This window comes from Mauremys reevesii, linkage group 1 (assembly GCF_016161935.1).
Source record: "Mauremys reevesii isolate NIE-2019 linkage group 1, ASM1616193v1, whole genome shotgun sequence".
NCBI classification, from domain to species: Eukaryota; Metazoa; Chordata; order Testudines; family Geoemydidae; genus Mauremys; species Mauremys reevesii.
The window spans coordinates 239717070-239731737 of record NC_052623.1 but is presented as its reverse complement, the minus strand read 5'-3'; the positions used below and the strand labels follow the sequence as shown (position 1 = coordinate 239731737).

The 14668-nt window shown below is 41.1% G+C and overlaps 1 protein-coding gene and 1 long non-coding RNA gene across 9 annotated transcripts in view; one reads left to right on the top strand and one right to left on the bottom strand.

Annotated features, from left to right (window-relative positions):
• ITPR2 (inositol 1,4,5-trisphosphate receptor type 2) overlaps positions 1-14668 on the bottom strand; it is a 348068-nt gene that overhangs the window by 51507 nt on the left and 281893 nt on the right. For all 8 annotated transcript variants that reach the window (XM_039542701.1, XM_039542709.1, XM_039542739.1 and 5 more), the window contains 2 exons: positions 3259-3366; positions 694-886 (listed from right to left, as the gene is read on the bottom strand). In XM_039542701.1, coding sequence (XP_039398635.1) covers positions 694-886; positions 3259-3366 — 301 coding nt within the window. The remainder of the gene's footprint in view (positions 1-693; positions 887-3258; positions 3367-14668) is intronic.
• The window catches only part of LOC120407243, a 39367-nt gene that overhangs the window by 20665 nt on the left and 4034 nt on the right, over positions 1-14668 (top strand). The window lies entirely within an intron of this gene.

Here is a 14668-nt window from a genome sequence, read left to right as displayed (position 1 = left end):
CCCTCCAGTGGAATGGGAGTTGTAAACAGTTTGAGTAGGTATGTCCCCTTGGCCACCAAGGAGTCACAGACTGGGTTCTGCTGGGAATTAATCCAGCTGGATTTTTGTAAAGTGCTTTAAAAGATGGTGGGATGCAAAGTACTATTACTAAGAAAACATTCTCCAGAAATAGTAAATAATGACTCAGTGCAGAGAGGTCTGGTATAAAAACTGGCAGGGCTCCACTAACTTCATGGGAGCCACACCCTGTTTTACACCAGCTGAGGATCTGGCCCATGGTGAAAGATGTTTTCAGTGAATTATATTCAAAAGTATAAGTATACAGCTACACATGTTCTTGTTAGACATTAGGGGCCAACATTCCATCTGGCATAACTGGGTGCAATGCTGCTGTTTTCAGTGAAGTTACACCCATTTAGTCCACCACTCAATTCTGGTCTTGAGAGCCCAGAAGATGATTTTATTAGTCACTTTTCCATATTATTTATTCTTTGTGTATGTCTCTCTCTCTCTCGCAGGTGACACATCTCCAGTGACTTGCAATCTTGGGCTTGGAAAATGTTTTCTTGTAATATCAAAGGGATTAGAAACAAGTAAAAATGAAAACGTTAAATACTTGCTTAGTGACTTACAGGTTTTAAATACAATTAGACAACCTGAACCTAAATCCTTGAAACTATAGACAGTACTTACTCCTAATTTTCTTCTGCCACTTCATTTCATTGTACAGATCTTCTGTCTGTTGGAAAAAGTCATTCACTTTGCTCCCTTGTTCATCTCTCTCAGTTGTATTAAATACACGACTTTTGGATTCTCGAGTGAGGAATTCACAGATATTGGGGACAGGGAAGACTATTTGTTCCATGGTTCTATCATGACGGACAATCTGTAAATATAAATATATGTGTCTTTCACGGTCAGAGACTTCTCAATCATTCTGTGATTCCCTTCTGACTCAGAGCTTGCTTTTATTTACAAACTGGTGTCGAACTAATTTAAAAAATTTCAATTACATTAAGACGCTACATTAAAAAACACGTAAGTAATTTATAGTAAAATTGTCTTTGCCTTCAGAAACATGCTATAAAATATCAGAGGGGTAGCCGTGTTAGTCTGGATCTGTAAAAGCAATAAAGAATCCTGTGGCACCTTATAGACTAACAGACGTTCTGCAGCATGAGCTTTCGTGGGTGAATACCCACTTCTTCAGATGCAAGAGAGTGGGTATTCACCCACGAAAGTGGGTATTCTTGCATCTGAAGAAGTGGGTATTCACCCACGAAAGCTCATGCTGCAGAACGTCTGTTAGTCTATAAGGTGCCACAGGATTCTTTGATGCTATAAAATGAGGTTATACAGGTGTGCCTCAAATAAAAAATCTAGATCCAAGTATCCCCAATCTTTGAGGACATTCCAAATCTGAGCCCTACACACTGCCCCCATATTTATAATAAACTAAAGCAAAACTCAACATCCAAACTTTCTCAGACTTTAAAGGGCTTAGCATTTGGATCAAGAACTTAATTTTGTAGCTTGAGCCCATATCTATGAGGTTGTAAATCATGAAAGAGGCTATGCGAAAGGAGCACCTTGTTACTCAGATGGTGCCAATTCCTACCTGCCTTTATCTGCTTACTTGACAAAACCCAAGATATTGCTACTATTAGCCCTTCAGAACCAACAGAGCTACTTGAGAGCGAGCTGGATTCCATTCCATTAAAACTGTTTGCTGAATCTGACTGTGGAGTCTCTATTACTGGTGAAGTAGTAATAGGTGGAAAACACGCACTGGAGCTCAGATCCCAGGTTTTCTGTAGCGCTCGCTGTCACAGAATCATCATTTGACTTACAAATTGAACAAACTGGGTATGCTGAGCTGAGAGAACATACATCTGGAACTCCACAATTGGCCCAGCTCTGGCAAACCTCTCTTTTATTTCAACAGAAGCAGTGTTGGGCTCAGAGTCATTTATATCCTCACTTTCAGGAAGCCCCCAAGCTGTGGCTGTTTTGCAAAAAATTGCCTTATTGCTCCCTTCTGAAATGGTTTGATATTTAAGAGCAATATATTTATGTATGTTCACCTCAAGGATAGCAAAACTCTGTGTGTGTGTGTCTGTGTATTGGCACACAATGAATGTAGTACGGTCCATGGCTGAGCTGGCCCTTTAAGGGAGTCCTGGGTGACACCTCACCCGTACCTCTCAGTCCCAGGGTCATGCGATGGGGGCCTATGACTAGCAACTAGGCCAGCTGGAGGGATATAAGGGCAGCCTAAGTATAGTCAGGAAAAAGAACCAGAGGAGCAGGAGGGTTGTGAGAGCGATGCGAGACACCTGCAGGAGAGCCAGGGTGAGAGAGGATCTGTGAAGGGGCTCTCCACAGGCTTGGCTGATGCTTCCTGCCACAAGGGGCAGAGGCCTGAAGAGGAAGAGGCTTTAGGAAATGCCAGGAGCAGGAACTGGGTTTGGGAAGGAGCTAGTGAGCCCAGCAGGAGCTGACAGAAATTTGAAGAGCTGGGGAATGAATTTCATTTTAGACGACATTGAACTGTGATTTTCTTTTAATAAACCAGACCCCAAGAAGGATGTGGTTTGACATGAGAGTCTACGTGCAATTACTCACCCTTAATCAACTAGATTTGCATCAGATAGTCATAGTTTCTAAATGACAGCCCTGCGCACCTCGCAGGCACGTCCCCTTACAGCTGCCACCTTTGAACTCTACACCTTCTACTACTGCCAAAGTCATGAAATGTTTTTCCGTCCAACAGGTGAATGCTGTTTACAATATGGAAAGGAGCTGATGAACCAGACCCACCTCATCCTGTTAGGCAAAGACTGCACAAAATCTTCACAACATTTCAAAAACTTCTTTTTAACCACAGCCAAAATTCTCATTTGATCCATAAACCTCCTTAGCTTGAAATCAGGATTTATGTGACTGACGTGCTACTACTCTTGTCTCTAAGACACTGCTGCTGTCCCCAGTCATTATTTCCATAACAAGAAATGTTCCGTATCCCACAGGGGAGTGACTATAGGACCATTGTTTGAAATACACTAAGCCAATTTTAAAGAATATCCAGGCCTTTTTTCCCTTCCCCATTATGATATTACTCAGCTTCTTCCCTTTCAAAACAAGCTACCCTATTTAAATGTGTTTTGTCCTTCAGGAGAAATCGAAAGGAGAAGCTCTAGTAGGAAGCAAACTGGCCTCAGACCACAATAGTTTCCCTTTTGGTGAGCAATTCTTTACCTCAATCTGTGCTGTGTGATTGGCATAGTACTTCAAGGCTTCATCTCCTTCATCTGGATCAGACCCTGGCTTCAGCATCTGCTGCAATGTTTTATTGTGGCGAGCCAACTAGAAAAAGAAGACATCTGATTTATTTCCTGTTCTCTGGTTTACTATCTCCACTTACACCCACCCTCCAAACATGCCCCAATGGGCCTCCTTCTGTAAATAATAACCCAAATGCCATTTGTTGAGAACCATATAAATAATTTGGTGTTAAAAACCCAGTTTAAATAAGCAAGTCTTCAGCCAAGTTTTACGAATGCCAACTCTGCCAGCAGTCTGTGTCTTTTTGGAGGGCTTTTCAGAGACACCAAAAAGTTAGAACAGCAGCACTGCCCAGTTAAGTTTAGATACAAAATCTGCATATCCTTGACAGTGCTGCTTTTCCAAATTAGGTAATTACATTCTAAATTTCCCCCATGATTTCAAATGGATAAGTTATTCTTCAATATGCTGTTGTGCGGTGCTCCTGGTCCTGTTAAATAACTGATGTTTTCCTACCCCTGAGACAGCTGCATCTCCATGTTGGGCAAAATGACTCATATATTGTATATATTCAATAAAGTACTTTAGGTCTTGTTAGATGTTTAAAGGGCTTCTTAAATGCAAATGTTTTGTTGTTATTATTAAGACACAACAGCAAATAGACTCATGAAGTTATAGTACAAGTCCTTACCTTAATGAGAAACTTGAACCTAATTTTAAAAACTGATGAGCTGCTATGGAAGATGGCAAATAGCTCTTTTGTAGCACTTTTCATCAATAGATCTCAAACTGCTTTACAAAGGAGGTATCGTTAGCCCTATTTGACTGATGGGGAAACCAAGATACAGGGAGGTGAAATGACTTGCCAAAGATCATCCAGCAGGACAGTAGCAGATCTGGGAAAAGAACCCAGATCACCTGAGTCCAAGTCCAGTGCTCTACTAAGCCACAAAAAAAAGTGGGCTTAGTATAAGAACTAAACCTACCCCCCTCAAAGTGACCAATGTAACAAGGCTGTAAACTAGCGATGATCATTACAGATCATGCTCATCACATGATCATGTAGTTTGGAACTCTACGCGCCAACGCTATGAGAGTGTTAATTTATTTAGATTTTATAGCCCAAAGAGGGGCAATAATCCATTCTAGCACTAACACAGGTGTGAACAAATGTTACACTATCTGTGTCTGAAAAGGGCAGCTTATTGCTAGGCTATTAGGATATTTGGAACCCTCATCCCTCCATTTTTTATCTAATAACAACTCATATGTATGCAATTTATCCAGTACATTGAGATTGCCAAGAACCAGTGGACAAATTGAATCTATTCTTAATCTGGAAATGTACTTACAAAGTAAAAATGACAAATATTAAATGATGCATCAGAAAATAAGTGAATGCAAAAAACCAGAAACACCCAACCAGAAAAACGTATTTCCTCTGACTTTGTAGTTGAATAAAATGCTGTTCTGACCCTAGGTTGGTGCTTTGGAATTTCTACACTGGACCAGCTCACTGGTCATCTAGTCCAGTACCCTGTCTCTGAAAACAGTCAGCAGCAGATATTTCAGAGGAAGATGCAAGAAACTACACAGTAGACAATTATGGAGTAACCTGCCAATAGGGAAAATTTCTTCCTCATCCGTCAATCAGTAGTTGTTTTATGCCACGAAGCAGAAGAGTTTAGATCCCTTATGCATTTTTTTTATCCTAATACAACTATGGATATTCTCCTTACTCATAGTTTTAGCATAGATTTTAAGGCCAGAAGGGACCATTGTGATAACGTAGACTGACCTCCTGCATAACAGCCATAAAACCTCATCCAGTAATTTCTAGAGCAAGCCCGTATTTGCTGTTTGAGCTATAGTGTATCTTTTAGAAAGCTATCCAGTCTTGATTTAAAGACTTCAAGTAAAGGAGAATCCACCATATTCCCAAGTATGTTTCAAATCTTCCTATGCGCAATAAGATCTGGCCTCAATGATATATTGCGGAAATGAGTTCAACAGGCTATCTAAGCATTGTTTGTTTGTTTAAAAAAAAAAACCCTTTAATCCTTTGCCTTTCAGTTTCATATTCCCTGGTTCCTTTATTATGAGATGGCAAGCAGGAGCTCCCAATTCACCTCCTCTACACAAGGAGTTCTCAAACTGGAGATCAGGACCCCTCAGGGGGTCACAAGGTTATTACATGGGGCATCGCAAGCTGTCAGTCTCACCTCAAACCCCACTTTGCCTCCAGCATTTATAATGGTGTTAAATATATTAAAAAGTGTTTTTAATTTATAAGGGGGTGGGGGTTGCACTCAGAGGCTTGCTGTGTGAAAGGGGTCACCAGTACAAAAGTTTGAGAACCACTGCTCCACACCATTTATCATGCTGTATATATCAGTATATTGTCCTCTTGTCTCCTTTGCAAATAAAAAGGAAAAAATACACTCTCTCCTCATGTGTCTCTGTGATTAAATAATTTTTTATTTCCCATCTCCAATGGCCCTCTATTTTGGCTGTATCTTTAATTTGGGACAGAATGAACACGATTGAAGAGAGAACTGCTTTGGGTGATGAATTATTACTAAATTTTCATCTTGCCATAATACAGAAAAACTTTGCCTCTATAGTGACCATTTTCCTCCACTGTTAACCATTATGAATTTCTTCTCTATAATAGAAAAAAAGTTGGAAATTGGTTTACAATTTCTTATGACTGGAAGTCCAAGTCTTAAAAATGATGTTGCTTTGCAGCAAGATGTTAGTTCTAACCATCTATAAATTCACAAATGTCCATCAACATAATGAAAAGCTTCACTTTTAAATGTATTAGAACTTGCACTGCCCACAGTATAGGAAATGTTTCATACCAACCATATGAACTTTCAGAATATAGCACTTTCCTTTTATTATAGATGCGTTTTAAACTTTTCACCTTTTACTGTAAACATATCCCATGATATGTATCAATAACTGAAGCTCAGATTAATCATAGAATCATTTGGACTAGAAGGAACCTCTATCCCATTTCTTCTGCACTGTGACAGGATTGACTGTTTTATACCCAATCATCCATTTATAGATGGATATCAAGTGTAGCCTTGAATATCTCTAATGATGGTAATGAGTCACTGTGTCAGGTGAGCAGAAATATTGCGTATAGTAAATATATTAGCAGATCATTAATGGTTTTGAGAGAAGCACTCTCAGAACCAATTGAAAACCGTTGTATAATTCATTACCAGATCATTGTGCATGTGAAGAACACCCAGGTTCTCTGAAAACTTGGGCAAACAAAGTCTTTGACTACACTTGGTTTAGACTGCAAACACTTTGGGGCAGGGGCTGTCTTTTTCTTCAGTGTTTGTACAACGCCTAGCACAATGGAGTCCTGAGCCCTGACTGGAGCTCCTAGGCTTTATAACACCATCACTTGGGATTCAGCAGGCAGTGGGCAGCAACCTTAAAGCTGCAGGAGTGCAAATCTGAGTAGGCCTGAAATGAGGGTAAACTCAATTAGTATAAATGGTGGCTTTTCTTGTCCACTCATGGGGTTTACACTGGTGTGGCTACACCGTTGCGACGGACTGACTGCTGAATGGGGTACTGACAAAGCCAAAGTTAACACTGGAGAGAGGCAAAATGATCTGAAGAATAGGTTTGGGATTTCAACGATGGTCTGAGTGCTGCTAATAAAGAACATTCTTGAAAGACTGGGAAGTGCTGACACAATTTAAGGAGCCCTGACTGAGAGCAGAAGGAAAGTCATTTTAAAATTGTGCACCGTGGGTCAATGTAACATGTTCTTAGTCACACACAATCTCAATAGTCAAAGGATTGTTGTCTATCTATACCCTTCTGTTGTCTTGTCTAGATTGTAAGCTCTTTGGGGGCAGCGGCTGTATTTTTGTTTTGTCTTTGTACAGTGCCTAGCACAATGGGGTACTGGGGAGCCTGGGCATTATAATATATATATATATATAATTATAAAATGAACACACACATGGTACTGGCAACAACCTGCCAAGGTCCACATTTAAAAGACAGAGACCCACTAGGAGAGAGAGAATAAAGGCAAGATAGCACAAGTCTCTTACTTTAGCAAACCATAACATTGTCTATAGCTCTACCTTCATGCCTGTACATTTGTTATGTAAAGAACTTATAGGGCCAGATGCGTAAAGCACTCTATAGGCTTTGGCTACACTTGCACTTCAAAGCGCTGCCGCGGCAGCGCTTTGAAGCGCTAAGTGTAGTCAAAGCGCCAGCGCTGGGAGAGAGCTCTCCCAGCGCTGTCCGTACTCCACCTCCCTGTGGGGAATAACGTACAGCGCTGGGAGCCGCGCTCCCAGCGCTGGGGCTTTGACCACACTGGCGCTTTGCAGCGCTGGAGAGGGTGTGTTTTCACACCCTGCTGCAGCGCTGCAAATTTGCAAGTGTAGCCAAGGCCTATGCCAGCAGCCCCTTGCATCTGTGCAGAGCTTTCCGTAGGATCAAGGCCATAGTAGTAACAGTGATAATGTAGTCACAAATTGATAACTTAAACAAAGAAAATTTGTGTGGTATGGAGTGCTGATACAAAGCACTGGAAATATATTTTAGGGGACAGTCCTGCATTGGCATGTAGAGGGAATGGTCTTTTCCATCTCTAACTTCTATGATTCTATTATACAGCAAACCAGAGTTTCCAAAGAGTGGGGTACGCCCTCCAGGATTAGCCAGTGGTGGTGCATGGGCAGACCTCTCCATTTTTTGCAGGGGGTGCGAGGGGAGGGATGGGGGGTGCCTAGCAGCTGTAGAAGGTGTATGAAATAAGATGGTTAGACCTTAGGAAGTTGCATGGAAGGACACACTGGTCAATTTCCTGAAGGGTTATTAGCTTTCAGGACTTTGAAAAACACTGCAGTAAAGTGTCAAAACAAAATATGTTTTGTTTTGTTTTACATCAAGATATCATTGAAGAAAAATGCAGTTATTTTAATGTTATCAAAACAAACGTGATTTAAAATTTGTTGAAATTCATACGGTTTATTGAGTTGGGATACCAGATTGTCTTGCAAACAGAAAATGTACATTGAAAAATTGTTAGGAAAATTATATTTCAGAAGTAGTTTTTCACCTTTCATTATCTTCATAAAACAAACACCTTCCACACACTGTCAAGCATTGTATGTCAGCTCCTTGTCCTAATTCATTAACCCATGTTACATGAAAAATGCCAATTGATTTTATTGGGTTTGGATCCATCATGTTCTAAAGGAGGTTTGGTGAGGTGAGAGGGGTCATAGAAATAGGTGTTAGAAACAAGAAGTTGATATAGATGGAGGACATGAGTCTCAATTTATATTACAGTTCCTTTATACCACTATAGCAAAACAAAAATGTGCAAAAGTGAAAGTAAATATAATTTATGCCAACTTTAAGGCCCCTTTCCACTGCCAGAAGAGTGTAAAGGGGCTTTGGTGTTAATGAGAGTCAGGCCTGGTATCTTACAAAATAACTGGGTAAAATGTTTTTAGTTCTCCTGAGAGAGTCAGTTCCCTGGAAACGTGCTGAGTAAAAGTTTTGTAGATTTGTATCTTATATGTTTCCTGGAGAAGAGTGCTTTAAACTCTGGCTTGAGTTCTGAAGGAACTCATATATGAAACTGCAGAACTACTACCTGTGGTATGTAAGTTATCACTTAAATCAGCCTCTGTACCAAGTGACCGGAGGATAGTTAATGTAATGCCAATTTAAAAAAAAAGATTCCAGAGACAAGCCTGGTAAGTATAGGCCAGTAAGCCTAACTTCAGTACCAGGCAAAATTGGTTGAAACTCTAGTAAAGAACAAAAGCAGACGACACATAGATGAATATGATTTGTTGGGAAAGAGTCAACACAGCTTTCAGAAAGGGAAATCATGCCTCATCAATCTATTAGAATTCTTTGAGAGGGTAAACAAACATGTGGACAAGGGGGATCCAGTAGATACAGTGTACTTGAACTTTCAGAACGCCTTTGACAAGTTCCCTCATTAAAACCTCTTAAGCAAAGTAAGCAGTCATGGCATAACTGGAATAGTAGTGGAAGGTCCTCTAATGGATCAGTAACTGATTAAAAGACAGGAAAGAAAGAGTAGGAATAAATGGTCAGTTTTCACACCGGAGAGAGGTAAATAATAGGATCCCCCAAGGATCTGTACAGCGACCAGTGCTATTTAACATATCCATAAATGATCTGGAAACAAAGAGGTGGCTGGAAACAAAGAAGGGGCAAAGTTTGCAGACGATACAAAATTACTCAAAATATGACTGTGAAGAGTTATACAGGGATCTCACTAAACTGGGAAACAAAATGGCAGATGAAATTCAATGCTGATAAATGCAAAGTAATGCACATTGAAAAACATAATCCCAACTATACAGACAAAATGGTTGGGTCTAAATTAGCTGTTATCACTCAAGAATGAGGTCTTAGAGTCATCATGGATAGCTCTCTGAAAATATCTACTCAATGTGCAGCAGCAGTCAAAAAAGCAAACAATGTTAGGAACCATTAGGAAAGGGATAAGTAATAAGACAGAACATATCATAATGCCATTATATAAATCTTTGGTATGCCAACCCCTTGCAGTTCTGGTCGCCCCATCTCAAAAAGGTATATTAGAATTGGAAAAGGCAGAGAAGGGCAACAAAAATTATTAGGAGTATGGAACAGCTTCCATACGAGGAGAGATTAAAAAGATTGGGATTGTTCATCTTAGAAAAGAGGTGACTAAGGGGTGCGGGGGATATGATAGAGATCTATAAAATCATGAATGGAGTGAAGAGCGTTACCTCTTCACATAACACAAGAACTAGGGGTCAGCCAACTAAATCAATAGGCAGCAGATTTAAAACAAACGTAAGGAAGTACACCTTCACACGAGGCACAGTGACCCTGTGAAACTCATTGCCAGGGGAATCTGTGAGGACCAAAAGTATAATTGGGTTAAAAAGGGAATTAGATAAACTCCTGGAGGATAGGTCCATCATTAGCTATTGGCCACGATGGTCAGGGATGCTACCCCATGCCCTGGATGCCCCTAAACCTCTGACTGCCAGAAGCTGGGACTGGATGACAGGGGATGTTCTGTTCATTCCCTCTGAAGCATCTGGCACCAGACACCATCGGAAGAGAGGATGCTGGGCTAGATGGACCATTGGTCTGATGCAGTCTGGCCATTCTTATGTTCTCAAACCAATATAAACAAAAACAGCTTCTGTATCTAGAAGTGTATACAATTTAGGATGTATAATGTTTAACATCACTTACTATTAAGAAATATTATAAACTGGAAAAATTCTCCTCTATTTAAATTTATATAACATTTTCATATTTATTCCACTGGTAATCAGACTGTGTTGCCAACCTACATAACACTAGAATTTCTCCAGGGTGAAAGGGATCACATGAGAGCAGCAGAGTAAACGGCATTATCTCAGATCTGTCCCACCTTGCTACTGCAAAAATGCTCCTGCAGCTGTGAGCAGAAGCAGATAGATCCTTGAAAGCTGCTACTGCTTGTGCACTGCCTCTTAAAGAAGGCGGCGCTAGGGAACATGTGCAAGCTATCCCTTTTTTCCTCAGCCCTCTTGGTAACTCAATAGAGCCACCAAGCTGCATAAAATTTGGTACCACAGCATCACCATTGATGGTTTCTCCTGCCAACCCAAGGAATATTTAGCTTTCTGCTGAGAGATAGAATGAGGAAGAGGAGCCACTGAGGAAAATAACCAGAGAGACAAAAAGGACTATGAAACAAAACAAACAAACAAAAAAGAGTAATAAACAAGATAAGAAGGAAACAGAAAAGGACAGGAGAGAGAAAATGAGGCACAGGGTGATGGGACATGCGGGTGCTCATAGACCAATTCATTGTATATGGGTGAGACAAGACTGAGAGCCTTTAGTAAAGAAAGAAAGAAAAACTGAAATATCACCTTAAACATAATTAAGCAGATTTTTTTATTCCAGCTGGCTCTGATAAACAGTAATGATGACTTCTCAACTCCCCATGTTCCAGTAAGAAGTGAATAGAGCTTTCAACAATGCACAGGACAGCCTCCTTTCCAAAAAGTCATTACAGTTGCATAGAGCAGCAACTTTGTACTTTACCCAAAGCGAACAGTCGGTTAACAAACATTGAGAACAACTGGGATTGAGCAAAGGGAGACCCTGGAATCCAGTATTAAGAGATTTTCATTCAGATGATTATACAGTATATAGTAGTTGAAAGAGTTCAGAGCCAATCTTCCTCTGGCAGCTTGTGATATCAGCCAGGCACTGGAAGTCCAGGATCCTTGGATTCTCAACTGATGACTTTCCCAGACTTCTTGTGTAACCTCTGACAAATCACCTAACTGCTTTGGGCCTTTGTTTCCACATTTGTAAGATGGGAATAAATTATCTATCTTACAAGGTAGGAAGAATTAAAGCCTGTGAAACACGGACATTCTCACATGGGAGAGACTACTGTAGTTAAAAGAACAGGCGTACTTGTGGCACCTTAGAGACTAACACATTTATTTCAGCATAAGCTTTCGTGGGCTACAGCTCACTTCTTCGGATGCTGTAGTTAAGTACAAATTATTCTTGTTATAATGTTTATAACTCTCTGAGCATTTTGAAGTCATGTTTCCTCTGCGTCTTATGCCTGATGAGAGCAGCATGAAGAGCAGGAAAAATTATTTTCACATACTTCAGTGAATTAGAAACCCAACTTCAAATTGTCTTATTCATCACCCCTTTTGCTAGCAAAGTTTGTGGGAAACTATTTTCAGGCCTGTAGCTAAAATTTGTCATGACAAAACAAAATTCACTTGGGGAGGAAGTGCGAGTATCAGGCCATAGCATAGCAGCCTTCTTAGACTAACCTCTGTGAACTATGTGAGTGAATGAGGTGGCTAGGATGCAAGAGGGAAAGACCTAGGAGATGAAGGAGGAGCAAAGAATGAATGAGGGGAGGTGGAGGACAAAGAGGAGTGGAGACAGGACTGGGAAGACCCCTTCCTTACCAATGGGGGGTCTAATTCACAGCCACTGCAAGGGGAAAGACCTCAACCACTTGCAACTTCTATCAGAGGCCAATGAACCAAAGTGCCCAGAATAAGTGGACACTATGGGCTCATCTGAAAGCCCAGCATGATGAGCAGCATCCAGCCAGCAGAAAGCAGTGCCCACCCCAAGAAGAGCTGCAGCAGGTAGGTTCCTACCCACAGGATTCCCCACCTGTAGAGTGGAAGAGCTTCTCCCTTCTGCTCATGAAGGCCACCAGGACAATATATTAAAAACTGGAGAAAAGAAAGCATCTCCCTTCCAGGAGCTCTCAATTCTATTGCTTGAAAGCATGTTCCTCTTTTGGTTTCTTTTCTTATTCTGAGCAGAAGTAGAATGGGAAATAGCACTTCTCTGCAATCTTGCTATCTACAGCTGTCCAACAAGTAGAGTCTAAAAAAAAAAGTAATTTAAATATCCACACAAGCAAAGTAGGCAGCTGCTTACTACCCTGCTCTTATGGGGGCCCCACATCCTCTCTCAGTCTTGGGATGGCCCTGCCTTCTTCTCCAGCCATGGGACTGGAAGCAGAGGAAAAAGGTTACTGCCAGACAACCTCCCCTGGTCTGGCAGCAAGACAAGTGCAACTTATGGCATGATATCTCCTGCTTAGGACCATGCTCTTGTTCGGGTCCTCCAAATTATATAGCAAATCCTGCTAGTATCCCAACCTCTTTAACAGGTACTTCTCAAAGCACAGGAAATTACTTCTTGACAAAAGCTTTCTTGCCCAAAGACAAATTGGATTAAAGTGGAGAACTGGCAGCTGAGTCCTGCAAAGAGAATTCACAACTGCCCAAACTCACTCGTCTTTTTCTATTCACCACTGGGGACTGTTATGCACATACTGGGAGGTGAGGCAGGAATGGGGGGTTGACCATGTGAAAGAAAGGAGCAGGAAAGCAAACAAGATGCTTCTTTCAGCAGCCAGTATGGCACAGCCTTCCCACTATTTTAAATAGTGCTGCTGGACTTTTGCCTCATCAGTCCCCTTAACAGAACAAAAACCAGAATAGCTGTTTTCAGGGCTTGGTAATGAGGAGAGGACTACGCAAAACAAAATGTGATGATATTCCCTTTCCAAATCCCACCTCTTTACTGCAGTCATCTGGACAATATTTGAACCAGCCACCTATGAATTAGCAGCATATGCTAAGAAAGCAAAGGAAAGTGAGCGGCCGAGGTGCAACCTTCATCCTAGACAGACACATCTTAGTTCTACTCATCAGATATGAGCTATTGGTGTTAGCCAGCAACTAAATGATGATCAACAGATAGAAACATAGAAAGAAGAGACTGGTGGGCAATTGATGCTCACCCTTGGCAACCACAGCAAATCAATGAGGCAGGATGTGTCAGACTCATCCCAGCAGGTGATCCAGAGGAAAAATCATCCTAATGTCTCTAGCCATACACCAGGTGGGAAAACTGGACCCCACTTTGTACAACCCTATGCATGAGAGCAAGATCCACCATGATTGTCTGTTTCTACCCTGAGATACTACTGGTGTTCTAAGTAATTTTCCATCTTATTCTTGATGTAAAGAAAACATAGCCAGCTGTTAAACCAGAGTTTGCTAGCTGGAAATTTCAACATGATCGCACTCCCCACGAAAAGGCAATAACCCCATTTTATGCAAGCCCTTTGCAGATCACCTGAAATGCACAAGTCCCAGCTCAGCCTCTGATTTAAGATTTCATCTATGGCAGTATGGTTACAATTCAATACCATGTATATTTCTATCATTGCCTCTGCTGCAATATAAACAATGGCAGTGGTATATTACATATATTTCTGTGCAGACAACATTATGCACTGAGGTTTATGGTGACAAAGTGCAGTCCACTTTGAAAAGTGACTGTAAAAATGGTACTGTGGGGTTCCACATTTATTGTCTCTCAAAGACTTCTGGATTAGATTTGTTCACTTTACAGGTAGAATTATTTTTCTCCCTATAGCTCACCTCCGCAAACTCAGCCTGAAAGCTGAGCAGTGTTCTTTCGCCACCAGTAATGAAGATTCTGCAGGATAAGTGCAGCCCTTCGTTACGCTGTTACTGGCAGTATGGCTTCAGTGGAAAGCACCAGTGTAACCGAGAGCAGAACATCAAGGCAATGGGACAGATTCCCAGCTGGTACAAATCAGTGTAGCTCTGTTGACTGCAATGGAGCTATTCTAATTTACACCAGCTGAGGATCTGGTCCAATAAGGAACTGGTCCTGCAGTAGGAACTCAGCTAAAAATTCTGCTGGTGAAATGGGAGCCAGAAGAAAATCCAGCTCCTCCCAAAAAAAGTAGTAACTATCTATC